The 16,353-nt window shown below is 38.9% G+C and overlaps 1 protein-coding gene across 2 annotated transcripts in view; it reads right to left on the reverse strand.

Moving 5' to 3' along the window:
* Nucleotides 1–16,353, reverse strand: part of LOC139997882 (frequenin-2) — a 58,162-nt gene that overhangs the window by 11,753 nt on the left and 30,056 nt on the right. For both annotated transcript variants that reach the window (XM_072021919.1, XM_072021920.1), the window contains 5 exons: nucleotides 2,541–2,565; nucleotides 1,949–1,997; nucleotides 1,757–1,846; nucleotides 974–1,052; nucleotides 635–723 (listed from right to left, as the gene is read on the reverse strand). In XM_072021919.1, coding sequence (XP_071878020.1) covers nucleotides 635–723; nucleotides 974–1,052; nucleotides 1,757–1,846; nucleotides 1,949–1,997; nucleotides 2,541–2,565 — 332 coding nt within the window. The remainder of the gene's footprint in view (nucleotides 1–634; nucleotides 724–973; nucleotides 1,053–1,756; nucleotides 1,847–1,948; nucleotides 1,998–2,540; nucleotides 2,566–16,353) is intronic.

Consider the following 16,353-nt stretch of genomic DNA (forward strand, 5'->3'; position numbering starts at 1 on the left):
GAGCGGTTGGCGTCGTGGCGCCGGCGTCGGCGTTCCGCGAGGAAATTCGGCTATCGATCGGCCAATATTTTCCACCAATTTCGATCAGCTAACCGTACGATTAATCGTGTTGTCGGATCAGACCAGAAAAATATGTTCCTTCAATCTGTCCAATGGGTGGAACTCAGCGGACGTTTCACACGTTTGCACGTTGAAAACGCGTTGCGTCAGCGATTCCAACGTCGTAATTATTCGACCGCGCGTATACGATCGACGACTACGCGCGTACAACGCAACGCGTTAGCGCGACGAATAATTCTCGGCTATGTTTATTTGATCAAACAAGGGATGGCGCGGCAATTACGAAATTTAATTTATATCTGATGTAACGCGTATTCTACTTGCAGTAGAATCAACCGAAACAATCGCTCCGCGTAATAAACGACGCTGCGTTCCAATAGTGCGATTCTCGACCGGAACCACATCAAACGTCCACGTTCGCAACGCATGCGGCGAAGAAATAAATTTATATAGCCGACGATTGTTATGGGAAATGTTCGCAGCTCGATCCAGATACGTTTTTCCAGCTGGCAAAGATAGAACAACGCGCAAGTACTTGCTTCGAGAAGGTATAAAGCGACAGTGGTGTACCTACCACCATCTCGTACATCGCATCGACGATATTGTACATCTCCTCCCTCGTGATGAAACCGTCGTTGTCCACGTCGTACAGTCGAAACGCCCCTAAAAATAAGAAACAGAACTTATATGGTAACTGCCGCGAGATTACTTGGCGCAGCGATTCCAACGTTTCGAGTGCCTACGTCTGGAATTTTGAAATTTTCAAAGATTTTCCGAGAGACATTTCAGCCATAGATCATTGCCATGGTCGTGCATGTTATTCAAAACGTCGATCTCGAAGCTTTTAATTCGAAGCTGCCTATCGTTATATTCGTCAAGTTTTTTCAGATGCCAATTAGCTGTGTTTACTTACAGTGAAGTTTCTCGTCCAGATTGCCGCGTGACGTTACCGACAGCGCCCTTATAAATTCTTCGAACTCTATCGTGCCGTCCTGAAAAACAATCGTTCGTGCATTTGCGTTACATTTGCGATCGGAAGCGGGACACGTTGGTTTGGCTTTCGATCGTTGAACAAATTTCGTAGCCACGTGTACGCTGTACGTGGCGAATTTATCACGGAATTACCCAAATTGCTTGCGTGTGAAATCTGGCCGATCGCATCCGTCGTTTCGGAACGACGTTCGCCTCGGAGAAAGCGAAATCATAGCGTCGGGAAGTAGTACAAGCGCGAAATTAAGGAAACAACGCTCGCGTGATGTCGTTTAGTATGGAAATGATAAACATGGAAATTCGGCTAACGGTAAATCTAAAACAACGAGAATATCTAAGAAGTGAAATCTAAAAAGAAAACGAATTACCATCAATCGATAAACCAATGATTAATGGATATTCTTCGTTCGAAATTTCTTGCTTGCTTCTCTTTTAAGGCCGAGTTTAGTTATTCTGATTTAACAGTGAGAAACGGGAACCGTGCATAGGTCAAAACCATTTATAGAAAATCGATATTTCACAAATGCTTGAGAAAAATGAACTCGGCTCGTCTAGCGATATATTCGAATGGAGATGATAAGGTTTTGCTTCTCTGTCGCTTGTGATTTTCGTGGTCAGAGTAGGGTTCGTGGAAGAGTAGAGTTACCGATAGCACTCGAACAAACACGTTAAAGCGCGCGGATTAAAAAGGCGTTACGGAACTTACGTTGTTCTCGTCGAACACTCTGAAAACCAGCGTGGCAAATTTCGATGGATCGCCTTGTGGAAAGAACTGCTTGTAGATCTTTATGAAACCCTGAAATCACGCAACAGGCACTCTTATCTTCAAACTTTCTCTTATCTTGGCGTACATATTGATTTTCGTTTAATTAACGTGCCAGCTGAAACCAGGTCATACCTGTTCCGTCAGCAGGCCATCGGGACAGTCTTTCAGGAATCCTTTGTGCCTAAACAAACAATCGTCAAAGTTATCGAATGTACGTTTACTCGCTCCCCTTCCAATCTCACTTTTCTGTTCCACGAACGAACCAGTAAATTGATAAAACATTACCGCGAAAGCCGGATAGACAAAGCCACGTATCCGACCAACGTAACGTTACTCTGACTTTCTCATCATCTAACTTCGCGTTCTATTGAGTTGGCAACTAAGTGATTGAGGATTTTATCTAACGATGAAATGATAAAATTTACTTTAGTTTAGTTGCCAACTCAATACCTATATCGGTCTCGCAAACGCTTGTTTTAAAGGAAATTTGCAAGGAATTTTCGAAAGCTTTCGTCTCATCGATGGCTTCGTAAACCATCGAACGCAACGTGTACGTGTAATCTTTTCTTCTCATTGTCCGTTGGACGTGCTTGTCGCGCCTCGAAAGCTTCGCGGTTTTATGCATATTGACTCGTCGTGACATGGATTTCCATAGAGCGTCTCAACGGGACGAACTGGTTCGATCCGAGATTCTGGTCAAAACGCTTGATCGTCGATGACTCACCATTGTCGAATCTCCTTCTCGGTAACTGAAACAGAAACGAGCGAAAACGCTTTTAATCGAGTGCGGGCTACAGGCAGTAACGAGGAGCAAAGGTTGGTGGCAAAGTGTTCGGCAAACAGAATGGGCAAAGCTCGAGTGGAAATTGGAAACTAAGGAAGTCGAAGCGAGAGGAATTTCGCAGCAACGTTCGCTACTCTCGTTACAGATGCGCACTCGGTTAACTTGCTCTTAGAAAAATCCTCGGGATCGTTGATGGCGGGAAATTTGAATACACAGTTAGCTAATTATTATTTATGTGTTTGTTAGGTTCAATGAAATATCTATTATTTATGTTTCACTGGCGTTGTAAGCCGCGATGTCTTGTAGCTTATTTAACTTGAGCACATCCCGACCCTCTGTTAAACGTTGCCCTTTTTTAAAATGGGAACCGCGCTGCACTTTGCATGGCTAACGTAACTGGGTATAAACCGGCTGATCGTAAACGTGAATCTTTACTGCGAAGAAACTAACTTTTTCCGTACTTCGTACACCTTCGGGCGCAGTTTGGTTTCTGCTCTTTCGAGATAAGCTTTTACTTCTTTTGTAACCATCCGTATGGATACTATAGGGCGTGAACGTATGAATAAATAAATAAATAGAGAACGAGAACTTTCAGAACAAACCGTTTCACGACAGTAGCTTCATATCTGTTCAAATCATAAAAATTAACATATCAATCAGCAAGCAATAAATTACGGGGATCGTCGTTGGAAAAGCTTGAATGAAAAGCTATGAATCAGTTTAAATTTGCTCGTCACAAACAATTAACTACTCGACAACAATCGAAAAAGATTTTTGCATTAATCGAAATCCAGATCTTAATAACTTTATATTTCATATTTTAAATTTTACCGAATTTATACCGAATATCTAAATATAAAATAATATGGTATGGAAATAACATGAAATTACGGTAAATAATATCGTAAAATACAAACTGTACATTATTCGAAAAAAGTTTTTCAGATAGAACTTGTCTTATTTCGAGAGGGACATTTGGCGATGGTCGCAGATCTTACCTAGGTGGACGCACCTCCGAGACTTGAGAGTGGTTTTTGTTTTTCTAAATGGTACGATACATTTTTTAGACATTATTCGATACAGTTTTTAATTCGCTACAGAAGAGTATACAAGTACCTGATTCGAAAAATGATTAGTTTAAAAGATATTTTAAATTTAATATTGTCCAACTATGAAGAACAGCGAGCAACTCCAACATAGAAAAACTCTAAGACCCTTAATAGATATACCTTGGTATGTTACCAACGAAACAATACATCGCGATCTTAAGATACCCATGGTCAAAGAAGAAATAAACCAAGTTCGGAAACAGATATAATATAAGAGTTAACAACCACCAAAACCCACTAGTTACCCAACTACTTGACACGACGGATCAGATTCGCAGACTAAAAAGGAAATACCCCTTAGATTGAAGCGTTATATTTAACTAGAATCAAACATACTATAAACTCTTTATTCAACTTTTTCTTATTTATTGAACTTTATTGAGCTTTATTGATCTTTTATTGAACCTAAGATTATTGTCATTCAAACATACTACAAACTCTTATAATCCAAGTTACAGTACCACGCCAAAGAAATTTACTTAAAATTTTGTATGAGAATTGATTGTAAGTAATTTACTAAATAATAAAAAAAAATTTAATATTGTAAAACTTGAATGAAGAGCAAGAAAAAATAAGTCAACGTTTACAAGTTTCTAAGCTTCTATTAGTTTTTATCCAATAATAATACTAATATATTTACAAAAATACAAAAATTTACAAATATATACATATAACAAACAAAAAAAGAGTGTTGCAAGTGTAGCGATTATTCAGGATCGAGGAATCCCATCCGCAACCAATATTCTCCCACGTCTCTGGGCGATTCTCCCACGTCTCTGGGCGATTCTTCGACGTCTCTGGGCGATTCTTCGACGTCTCTGGGCGATTCTCCGACGTCTCTGGGCGATTCTCCGACGTCTCTGGGCGATTCTCCGACGTCTCTGGGCGATTCTCCGACGTCTCTGGGCGATTCTCCCTGCTTCCAATCCAACAGCAACCTTGCGGACATAGATTCTCCTGGAGAAGGGTCCACGTAGTACATATATCCTTTCCGTTGGCTCAACGTAATAAGTTTGGCCATACGATGTTTCAGCGTTTGGTTCGCTTGGTCCTGCACGCCTGGTAGGCGAATCCTCCTGGGCCCATGGTGCCATCATCGCAAATGTGTGTGGCAACAAACGAATCGAACCGACTGTTTGCTGGGTTTCTATCCCCCAGTCGATTAAAAAAACGATGTAACCCGTCATCGTTTGTCGTAAAATAATAGTTCTGTCCCAGAAAGTAGCTCCTCTAAAATTTACTAGCACGGCGAGGAGCATGCCTGGTCTCAAACTACTGCTCGGCAAGTACACCATTCGCTGCGTCAAAATCTCTCTATTGAGCACTTCCGTCATTCTGGACCATCCTTGTATTCGGACCCAATTGGTAGTAAGCGTCTCGATTCCTACAATATTAACCCGAATCCCTTCTTGAAACATATCGTGTGTGCGTTGTAGGATCTCTATCTTCTGAAAGTCTCGCCAAAAATCCTCGCCAAAAATCCTCGCCAAAAATCCTCGTCAAAAAATCAGTTTTTGGCTAATGTGATTGACTCCTCTCTCCTCGAGCAGAGACGAGACATTGGATATGGATTGGGACTCGGGCTGCTCTTATATAGGGGGTGCATGCCAAAAGTGCAAGTGAGAATATAGGGGCGCACTCTACACTCATTTGCTTACCGTTTGAACTAAACGACCCTTTTCCTTTGTCTTGCTTCACACTTTTGTCCTTGCAACTTTTCATAGCAGTTTTAATAAACGGAATATATAGTTTTTGTTTCTGATACGCCAGTATCAGACATGAATTGTTGCTTTTTGTGAAAATAAATATACCATTATTAGATGCTAACTTTAACACGTTCGTCGCCCAGCGTGAGTCGACCAAGTTTCCTGCTGGGCCCAAATTCGATCACCGGTACGCAGAACGTAAATATAGCGACAAGCAGGAATTCATCGTTTATCGTCTTCGATTCATTGTTTATCCCTTTCGATTCATTGTTTATCGCCTTCGATTCATTATAAAGAAAAGATTATTTATTTCTGAAATGGAGAAAGCGTTAAGCTAACCAGCTAGAGTATTCCAAGGGATCTCATGGCAGATATCTCAGATCTTTCATTTAGTCGAGAAGCATACGTGTGAGACGTATTTATATATCAGTGATATGATCATCATATATTTATGATCAGTGATTTTTTCCTCCTCAAAATGTTCAGTAAACAGCGTGAAAATATATTTGAAAGTGAGGAGGGTAGTGATGACGGAATCTATTTTTCGATACGATATAGGATAATGTAATATATTATGCAGAATATAAATTAATAAAAAGTATGGTATAATGTGTTTTTAATATTTTTATGTTGTATATCTTATATATAATATCGTATATTTAATTAACTCGAACAAGAAAAGCGTCACCATCATTTGGTGACGGGGCCCCCACGGAAATATAGCCGTCGCATAGATGTGTGCGTCGTGGCGACGAACGTGTTTACATGCCGATCCGTATTCTTCTAATTTTTTGGAATCTTCAAGCTGATGAAAATGTCGCTTGAAGATAGAAAACGAAGAGCAATTTGAAAAACACTGTCGCGCTATGAGTGTGAAAATTGTGACGTGGGCCTATGTGTCGTAGCGTGCTTTAAAATATATCATACTCAATTGTATTATTACTTATTAAAGTGAATTATTCAAGTTCAAGTATCTGCGTTATATCTTTAAGAAAAATTATATTTTTTATTATCTTATATATATCTATTACAAATTTGATTATCAAAAGCTTCGAACCAATTTGTTACAGCGTGTAAGATGGGCGTGCGCCGTCCCTGAATGTCTGGCCGCCACGTACGTACGGTCTACGTACCGTTATTGAGACCCTCGATAATCCTAAGGCCCAACCGTAAAGTGGATGTTATTAACTTAATCTCTAATCCTGTAAAAATTTCTGGTTTATGGATAATAGCTTAGAACAGTTCTTAGGTTTATTGCATAGTTGGTTAATTACAAATTACGGAGAAAATGGATATTTGTCTAATGGAAAAGCAGGTTTTTCCCATAAACAATAACACTTTATTTATTGTTTATCCTCCGTAATAACACTAGAACGGACTTCTACGAATTAGGACAGTCAACATATATACTCGGACTCGATCTCGCGCATAAATCAGTAAGCATCTCGACTTCATCCGTCAATCATTCGTCTATTACACTTACACCTTATGCAAGGGCGTAAATACCTACTGTACAAAGTTGTTGGAAATATATATATATATATTATATCCTATTAACCGCAGCGTTATACTCACGGTTCATTGTCAAATTCTGTAATAGTCAGATAATCACCTTGTGAATTTATTATTATATTCATTGAGTGACTAAGTAATCATTGTTATTATAATGTAAGTCTTTTGTGAGAACTTATTATTGTGTAGTAAAATGATTTATTGCTAGTGAACTTTATTCTGTAATAATCATATTTGTACCATTAACTATCATCTATATGGTATGGTATACTTGTGAGACATACATCAGTGATTTTTTCCTGCTCAAAATGTTCAGTTAACAGCGTGGAAATATATTTGAAAGTGAGGAGGGTAGTGATGACGGAATCTAACTATTTTTCGAAGTGCCTAAAACCAAATCCTAATCGAAATAGGGGATCGATCCATTCGTGGCGTCGATTATTCGAATCTGTAATGGGAATCTACGACTCCCGTTGTCGCGCTTCTTCGAGATCGCGTCTCTCCGTGAACGGTCGAGAAACAGAATGTATTTGCGTAGAGAACTGCATCGCAATGCTGTATCGTTTACGCATAATTTGCGTCAAGCTTTACCGTACAGAGAAACAGCCCCGATCAAAATTTAACCGCATCTAAGAGATTAAAGACCGAACTATTTGCAAATGACGCGCCCGCGCCAGTGCAACACGAGAAGAAGGGAACGTCGACGTTCCGAGCTCGACGAATTGGAAGAATTCGAAAATGGCGGAGAGTTCGATCGTTCGATCGATAATCCAATAAATGAAAATTCTTATGGATGAGACGAATCGAAGGATGTCGGTCGAAGGAGAAGCAGAAATAAAAGACAAGTAAATCCGATTCGTTGTTTCAAGGGAAATGAACGTGCCTCAAAGGAGAAGGTTAAGTTGAATGCGTGGCCCGCTTCTTTCGTTTGTAGGCCGCCGAAAAACTAACCTAGATTTGTGGATGAACATTATCGGATGCACGTACGTTACAGCAATGGCTCAGAGAAATTTCTGTCGCGTTAAAAGACGATCGATGACCCGAAAAAGGATGACGTTTTCCCAATTTTCGGTCAGATTTAATCAAACAGTTTAGCGTGACACGACGCTCTTGACTATTTCTCGTAGTTCGTGCGTGTTGCAATCGTGAAAGGAAAAAAAGGACGTTGTCGATTCGTTTGCAAAAAAATATACATAATTTTGAAGGCCTAAGCTAGCTCAACGTACCATACGAAAATCGTCGATTTCTTCGATAACTATTTAAGTTTCCTTTTGATAAATCGCGCATACATAATGTTTCTAGTAGGCCGGTTTGGTCGTAACTGACTTTTATAACCTTCGATAAATTTGCGCATGGTTTTCGAGGTAACACGCAGTGACCGAGACAAGGCCAACCCACGTTTTCGTACACGGCTCGCGTTCCACCTTTTCTTCGCTACTCTCCGTACCGTATAACGGATCGCCTCGCAATTATGCTTGGAACGTCATCTACGCAATTTTATTTCATTCTAGTCCTTTGAGTTTCACTCGATTCCTGCAATTTATTACTCAAATTTCATTCCTATCGTCCCTCTCACTGCCGAGATCTTTCCACAAGACTGGAAAGGAGTGTTGCCTGCAACGTGGCTCGAGAAATACTTTCATTTCGGTGCTTTCGTGCTGCAATGCCCTTTCGTTGCACCGTATCGTACGTACCAAGCGCTAGTACTGAGTTGTTGCATATACCGGGTGATCTGGCTGAAAACGACGAGAATGTGGCGCAAAACAGACGTAATTGACAAATTACGCGGTAGGAAAAGCGCGTTGACGTTTCGATATCCGATTACAAAATGTTCTCCTGTCGTCGTTATCGTCCGACAACATACGCGTTTCGTTCCATTTTCCAGAATCGACCTGCTCTGTAAAGTTCGACGAACTGCAAATACAGTCGACCCTCGCATAACACGGTTAATTGGTTGCAAATTGGCGTTGCAACGAAACCGTGTTGTATAAGAATATCGCGTTAGTCTTCAGTGTACTGTGTCGTAAGAGGGTTGAGCGTATATGAATATCATCGGTGCAAGCTACGCGAATCAAATAAATTCGAGATACGGTTGCTTCTGGTCGCGAAATAAATTATCGTTCTATTTCATGGTTTCGTGATTCGCCGATGCGTTCGACGTTCATCGACGAGAAAACGGAGTAACGAGAGGGGAAAATGCACGTAATATATTTTTCATTTCGTTGTTTCGCTATCGCTGTGACGATCTTGATCGCTGGCGGCGATTAGATGCGCGATCGCGTTTGCCTGTTGCTGTATCCTCGAATACGATAGAAATGTACGGAGAAGGCACGCGTTGAAAATTTGCATCTTCACGGTGAATAGGAAACGACCGAAACCTGTTGAGTTTCAACATCGTAAAATCTGGTTACGCGTGGAAAGTAATGACACGGCAAGGGAAAAGGCGATTCAAACTCTGAGAATCGAATGCACGAGTATGATACGTTCCACGAGTCGAAGAACAAGGTCTTTTCCCTCTCGCAAACTTCTCTCTTTTGCTAATTCGCTAACCTGAAAATTTTCCAAATGGACATGAAGTTTGTCCGTGTACGGAACACGCGACAAGCAAAGCAAGGGGCACAGACTGAAAAATGAACGAGTTTACAAAACGGGGCGCTGCTGTTCTTTAGTGCCAGCACGTTCAAACGGTATTTAAGGTTGGCAACTAAGTGTCATTAGATGGCATTGACAAAATCCTCAATCACTTAGTTACCAACCTAATAGCTGCAGCGGAGAAAATTCGACCCTCTGGCCCCATTATGTTCTTGTCGGATCTACGATCGCTTGAGAAAAGAAGAGTCGAGTCTGACTTGTTTTTCCTTTACAAACTTTGCGGTAACGTTGTTCTTCGTCCCCCAACTCCTTCTACTTATAAATTTCGATGCCACCAACAGATCGTTTAGATGGTTTAGGTTCTCCAAGTCTTTTCTACCGCCGAGACTCCTTACTTGTAAATTCACACGCAGATCTACTCAGGATCCACTAGGGCTCTTACTGCACGTGTGTCGATGTTTTTGGCGTTGGCATCGGTAGCTTTAGAAATTCGCTTCGTGTAATTTTGTGAGGTTACATGCTGTCACATGTCTCTTGTACTTTATTTATATCTTTCGCACGTTAATGCAGATTTAACGTTTATTCGTCCTGTTCCCATTTATCCTCAAATAAATAAATAAATACACGAATAAACAAAGGTTGCAAAAAGTGTAATCAGCCGGCACAGGAGACTCGTTACTGGAAACGCTACAAAATCTATCGATTTTCTGGACGACCGGTTGACGCGTAGCGGAAATTAGCCGACTACGATTTGACGTAAAATTCAAGACAAATGGAAATTTTATTTCTCCGCTGACGTCTTACGACGAAACACAAGTGGAAAAATTGTTTTAGAAGAAGATTTAATATTACGGAACTTCTTGTCGCAAGGTGACGCGGCGCGTATTTCTTGCCTGTTGACTATTAATTATGACGCGTGCACAGCTTGACAGCTAATTACGAAGAAAACGTCCGCTGAAGCTTGAAACGCTTTTTAAGACGTGTAAAACCACCAAAACCTTTAGCAAAAGGACGTTGAACGTTTTAACAGCGCTGTTCCAACCTCACCAGCGTGTAATGAGGCGAAGAGAAAGTGAATTACGCGCGTCATGAATCGTCTCACAGTGTATAACGTTGATGTAATAAGGTGTATAATCGCGGCTGCTTCGAGGTAAAATTTCATCGACAAAGAGAAGCCCATTTGTTGCGGAATACGATTTCGCGGCTGATTGAAGAAAAACTAGAGCAAAAAGAGGCCGGTTCGTCGAGTTCTCTCGTCGACAGAGGAAATGATAGGCCGTAATTCAGTGGAAAAGTGGGAATTACGTCGACGACGCGACGTATTGAATAAAAAAAGGGATTATCCGTGTGCAAAAGACGAAACGACGAGCTAACGTCACCTAGAAAAGCGTCAGCGGCTGAAGAATAAAGCATGGGAAAGATATTACGAGCTAACGATAATTTCAGCCACGTGGCTGCCACTTTATTGCTCGACGATGTACACCGCGTCGTCACACTGAACGAATAATTTATACCACCACGTATACGCGACAGCTGACAGTGTCGGTCAACTTCCAACTAGCTTTCCACCGAATGTTGTTCGCGTGTTTATCCGCTCGACTTTTTTTTTAACAATTTTAGTGTATACGCTGTTCAACTGAACACGGTTGGGTAAAAGTAATCGCAATACAGTCGGGCTGACGGTGATTCTGCATGAAAAAGTATGTCGAAAACGTGGAATAACATTTTTGTATATGACGCTTGGTTGCTGAGAAAATCGGATCTGAAAATTCGTCAAGTATATTTCAACTTGGCTAATTATGACCAGATATGAATAATCTGAGAAAATCGGATCTGAAAATTCGTCAAGTATATTTCAACTTGGCTAATTATGACCAGATATGAATAAAAAATCGACAGCACGTTGTTATACACGCAAAAACGAGTGAAAAATGTACAATAGAATTTTTCCAGCGAAGGCCACGTTTTCAAGGATACAAAGTTTGAACGCGTTTCATTGAAAACGAACTGGTCTGCCGTGCACGTTTAAATTAAAAAATAAATTTTATATTATTTATAAAATTCAAAATTATAAATAATTATATAAACAATTATAAATTTTTTTAATTATAAATTAAAAATTATAAATTTAGTTTTCTCGGAAACGAAGCGTCTTATGAGAAAATTTCGTTCTACATTTTTCACTTGTTTTCCTGCGTAGTTTAAACATCTGTTGATTATTCGCTCTCGTTCGGTCTGGAATTAGCCGAATTTACATCCACTTGTCAAACTTGCAAGATCGATTTTCTCGGAAAGGAAGCATCTTACGAAAAAATGTCGTTCTACATTTTTCACTTGTTTTCCTGCGTAGTTTAAACATCTGTTGATTATTCGCTGTCGTTCGGTCTGGAATTAGCCGAATTTACATCCACTTGTCAAACTTGCAAGTCGATTTTCTGGGAAACGAAGCCTCGGAGGAAAACATGTTTTCTTCAAATTCTGTTCTTATTTTCTCACGTAGAATCGTCCGCTGCTCGGCTCTACTACGATTTCCCTCTTATTTATTCGGATCTCTTTGTGCAAAATATTCTCGAAATTCCAGTGCAGTTGTCATCGCGGATGGCTCGCGTTATCGACGCGACGATTTCTAATCTCTGCTATTCGATGTTTCGGTCGATGGATTCTTTGGGCGATTTTATCGGGTTGGAAACGAAGGAAAAATCTGTAGAATCTACGAAAAATTGGTGAATTACGTAGAATAAATAAATACAGGTCGGAAATTGGAAGACCGTTGGCAAGGAAGAGAAAGGATGACAAACGTGACTGTTGCCGAGTTTCTGTTAGCCGAGTTTACACGACTACGCGCGTTGTTTATCGAATCCGCAACGTTAAATATTTATCCGAGAGAGGAGTAGCATAATGGTTTCGTAGATAACGCATTGACGAAAACAGCCTGGAATCAAATGCTTAATTAGCTTATTAGTTCGATCGTTTTAGCGAACAATTTTCACAGTGCTCGGAGGAAGTTTTACGCTAACCGTTAGGACTTGACGGTTTTCGTTGCGATCCAGCCGATACGTCGTGTATCTCACGGCGTATCTGCCAGGCTTCGTAATTGGTTCGAGGCCAAGAAGCTTTAATTAGAAACTTCGCGTACATTTGTTTCCCTTTCCCACGTCCCCTTCTTCCTTTTCCTTCCATCATCTCCAACGATCTTTATTTCCGTATATTACATTAAATTCAATTAAATGTTCCTTTTCCCTCTGTTCGTCGTTTCCCCTATTTTTCGCCTTTGCTTTTCAACCAACCGCGCTCGCGAATATTTCCCAGGGTCTTCGCATTTCTCTCTCTTTTTCTTTAATATCGCGCTCGCTCCTCTGCTCGAATTCTTCGATTCTCCAACCGTCTGCCGATCTTCTCCGACGTTCGCTCATTTCATATCCGGAATTTTATCCTATCCATTTAGTTACATTATTTCGAGCGGGTTTCCTTGAAGCTTTTGGCAACGGTTCGGCTGGCTTTTCGCGTCTCTTCTTTCTTCGCGTAACGCGAGAGACAATACGATGTGTGTAAAATGTAACGTAAGAAAATCGGAGATTCAGATTAAGAATTATTTTTGGAAGAGATTCATTGAGTGAAAATTAACATTCATTTTGTAGCGGCATATGGCCGTAGGAAAAGTTTCAAGTTGAAACGAAAAATTCAAATCTGGGGGAGACTCATATTATTGTGACTTTGAATATTAACGTTGTTTTCGGTTATAAGGTCTAGAAGCAAAAGAACTTTGAATAGATTGTTATTGCTGTTTCTTGGAATCTTCTTTTAATTCGCTACAGAAGAGTATACAAGTACCTGATTCGAAAAATGATTAGTTTAAAAGATATTTTAAATTTAATATTGTCCAACTATGAAGAACAGCGAGCAACTCCAACATAGAAAAACTCTAAGATCCTTAATAGATATACCTTGGTATGTTACCAACGAAACAATACATCGCGATCTTAAGATACCCATAGTCAAAGAAGAAATAAACCAAGTTCGGAAACAGATATAATATAAGAGTTAACAGCCACCAAAACCCACTAGTTACCCAACTACTTGACACGACGGATCAGATTCGCAGACTAAAAAGGAAATACCCCTTGAAGCATTATATTTAACTAGAATCAAACATACTGTAAACTCTTTATTCAACTTTTTCTTATTTATTGAACTTTATTGAGCTTTATTGATCTTTTATTGAACCTAAGATTATTATCATTCAAACATACTACAAACTCTTATAATCCAAGTTACAGTACCATGCCAAAGAAATTTACTTAAAATTTTGTATGAGAATTGATTGTAAGTAATTTATTAAATAATAAAAAAAAAAATTGAATATTGTAAAACTTGAATGAATAGCAAGAAAAAATAAGTCAACGTTTACAAGTTTCTAAGCTTCTATTAGTTTTTATTCAATAATAATACTGAGTGAAAATTAACATTCATTTTGTAGCGGCATATGGCCGTAGGAAAAGTTTCAAGTTGAAACGGAAAATTCAAATCTGGAGGAGACTCATATTATTGTGACTTTGAATACTAACGTTGTTTTCGGTTATAAGGTCTAGAAGCAAAAGAACTTTGAATAGATTGTTATTGCTGTTTCTTGGAATCTTTAGCCAGAGTTACATAAGAAGGTTAACTTTTTATGGTAACGTCCGTCGATATAAACGCATAAAGGTGCTGCCTATAACATTAGTATTATTATTTTTCTTTCTTCGGTTTGTAGCATTGTGCGAGCAATGATTACTACCGACATATGCTATCTCTGTACTTGTGTTTGCACTTATTTTAATACATCTGACTATTACAAATTTATTCACTCGTTACTTTATTAAATACGCATACACGTTGTAATCATCTCAATTTAAATGGAAGGCGGTTATCGACGAATTTGAAGGAAATTTGTCAGAAAATAAAATGATTAAAAGGTATCAATTTTTGTATTGTTTCGACTACGAATAACCATAATAAGAGTGATTACTATTTTTTTCTTTTTCGCTACCGGTAATTATTATCGCTAGCGAAAATTTTATTTTCGCTACCAGTAACAAATAAAATAATTTAGTTAGTGAGCATTATTATCGACGGCCAGAATTTTACTTTCGTTACCGATAATCATTATCGATGATCGAATCCTTCTTTTTGCTTATGTCTTACTAATATCAGCTACAAGAATTTTCTCTGGTTGCATTTTATTATTGTCAATTGTTGCTAACGTTACTCGTGATTAGTATTCATTGGAAACATGGAAGAATTTCATTACTTATAATACTTGTACGTTCTATCAGTCTCTGCTAAAAAATGATATAAAAATACGTTATATCAAAGGAACAAACGATATTGTAACAGTTTTATTAATTTATCGTGCTACAATATCTTTTATTTGATTCTTTCTTTCATATATTTTCATTGCGTTTCTTTTTTGCTTAATAAAATATACCTTTCACAATCCATTTTCTTTATGCTGTCAATGAACATATACTAATTGCCGATAATGTTGATAACAACTATCAATAATCGAACGTAACCAGGAGAAATATTTGCCAACGAATAATCGTCGATAGCTAAAATAAAATTCGGACTATTGACAATATTTATTGGTAACCAAAAGAAATTCTGGACGTTTATATTGCTCACTATTAACCAAAATTAAACCTGTCTCGTCGAAACTAATTATTCGCAAGCGAAATAAAATTCCTCTCGTCGACAATGGTCATATCGATGATCAAACAAATTTTAATCATTTATATGATCGCCTGAAACCAAAAGTTTTTAATTAAAGATATTAACTCGTATATTAAAAATTGTAAAATTTGTCCGATATAATGTTGTGGTGTCTGAATAAAATATAATAAAAGCGCTTGCCAAAAGTATAATACACACAGAGTGTGTCTCGACTGATCAAGTACATGAAAATGTTTGGTTTACCTGGCAAATCGTCAGATTTACCGACCAATGTCGCTACAAGTCGGAGATATTATGCAATCAATATTTTACGGAAATTGATTGGCAAGTCTTAACGTTTGCTATTAAGCTGCCGTAAATGTCACAAGTTGCATAGGGACGCATACCCGTACCGTATCACAAGTCTTTCTATTTCGACTTGCACGTTATCGCTGCTCTTTTCTGCTATTATCGAAATAAAACGAGCGTAAAGGGAAGATTCTATGAATTACCGTTCGAGTCAGTGCAAACTGAAAAAAGCAAGGTTCACGCTGTTGGATACGAGCGAGTGAAAGAAATCGGCCGTGTCGTTCGCTCAAAGAAACAGTTGAAACCAATAGAAATTTAAGGGAGGGGGGCGATTTTCGGTGAAAACATTGTTTTTTTAAATTTACTCGTGTGTGGAATTGGTATCGATTTGGACTAGATTTTTTCGTGCGAGCAACGCGTATGTACGTGTGTAGCGTCAATGTTGCACACGTACGGACAAAAATAGTACAAGCGCGCTGCATATAGTACAATATATAGTTTAGAATGCTTCCTTTACACTCATTTTGTGTCGATAATAGCGGAAAAGAGCGACGACAACGTGCAAGTTGAAACGAAAGCACTTTGTCCGTGTCTCTTTTACTTTTGTACGCGAAACTTCTGACATTTAGCGTAGCTCAGTAGCAAACGTTAAGATTTGCCAATTAATTTCGTTAAAGCAGGAAATAAATATTGATTTTATAATATTCCGGATTTATATGAACGACAGATAAATCTTAAAATTTGCCGTAAAAATTTAACATTCTTTGATATTTTCCAAGAACATATGAGCGTGTCGCAGAGCCATAAATTAGCGATAGAAAAACCAAGGGGGCGTAA

Source organism: Bombus fervidus, chromosome 2 (genome assembly GCF_041682495.2).
Source record: "Bombus fervidus isolate BK054 chromosome 2, iyBomFerv1, whole genome shotgun sequence".
In the NCBI taxonomy this organism is placed as follows: domain Eukaryota; kingdom Metazoa; phylum Arthropoda; class Insecta; order Hymenoptera; family Apidae; genus Bombus; species Bombus fervidus.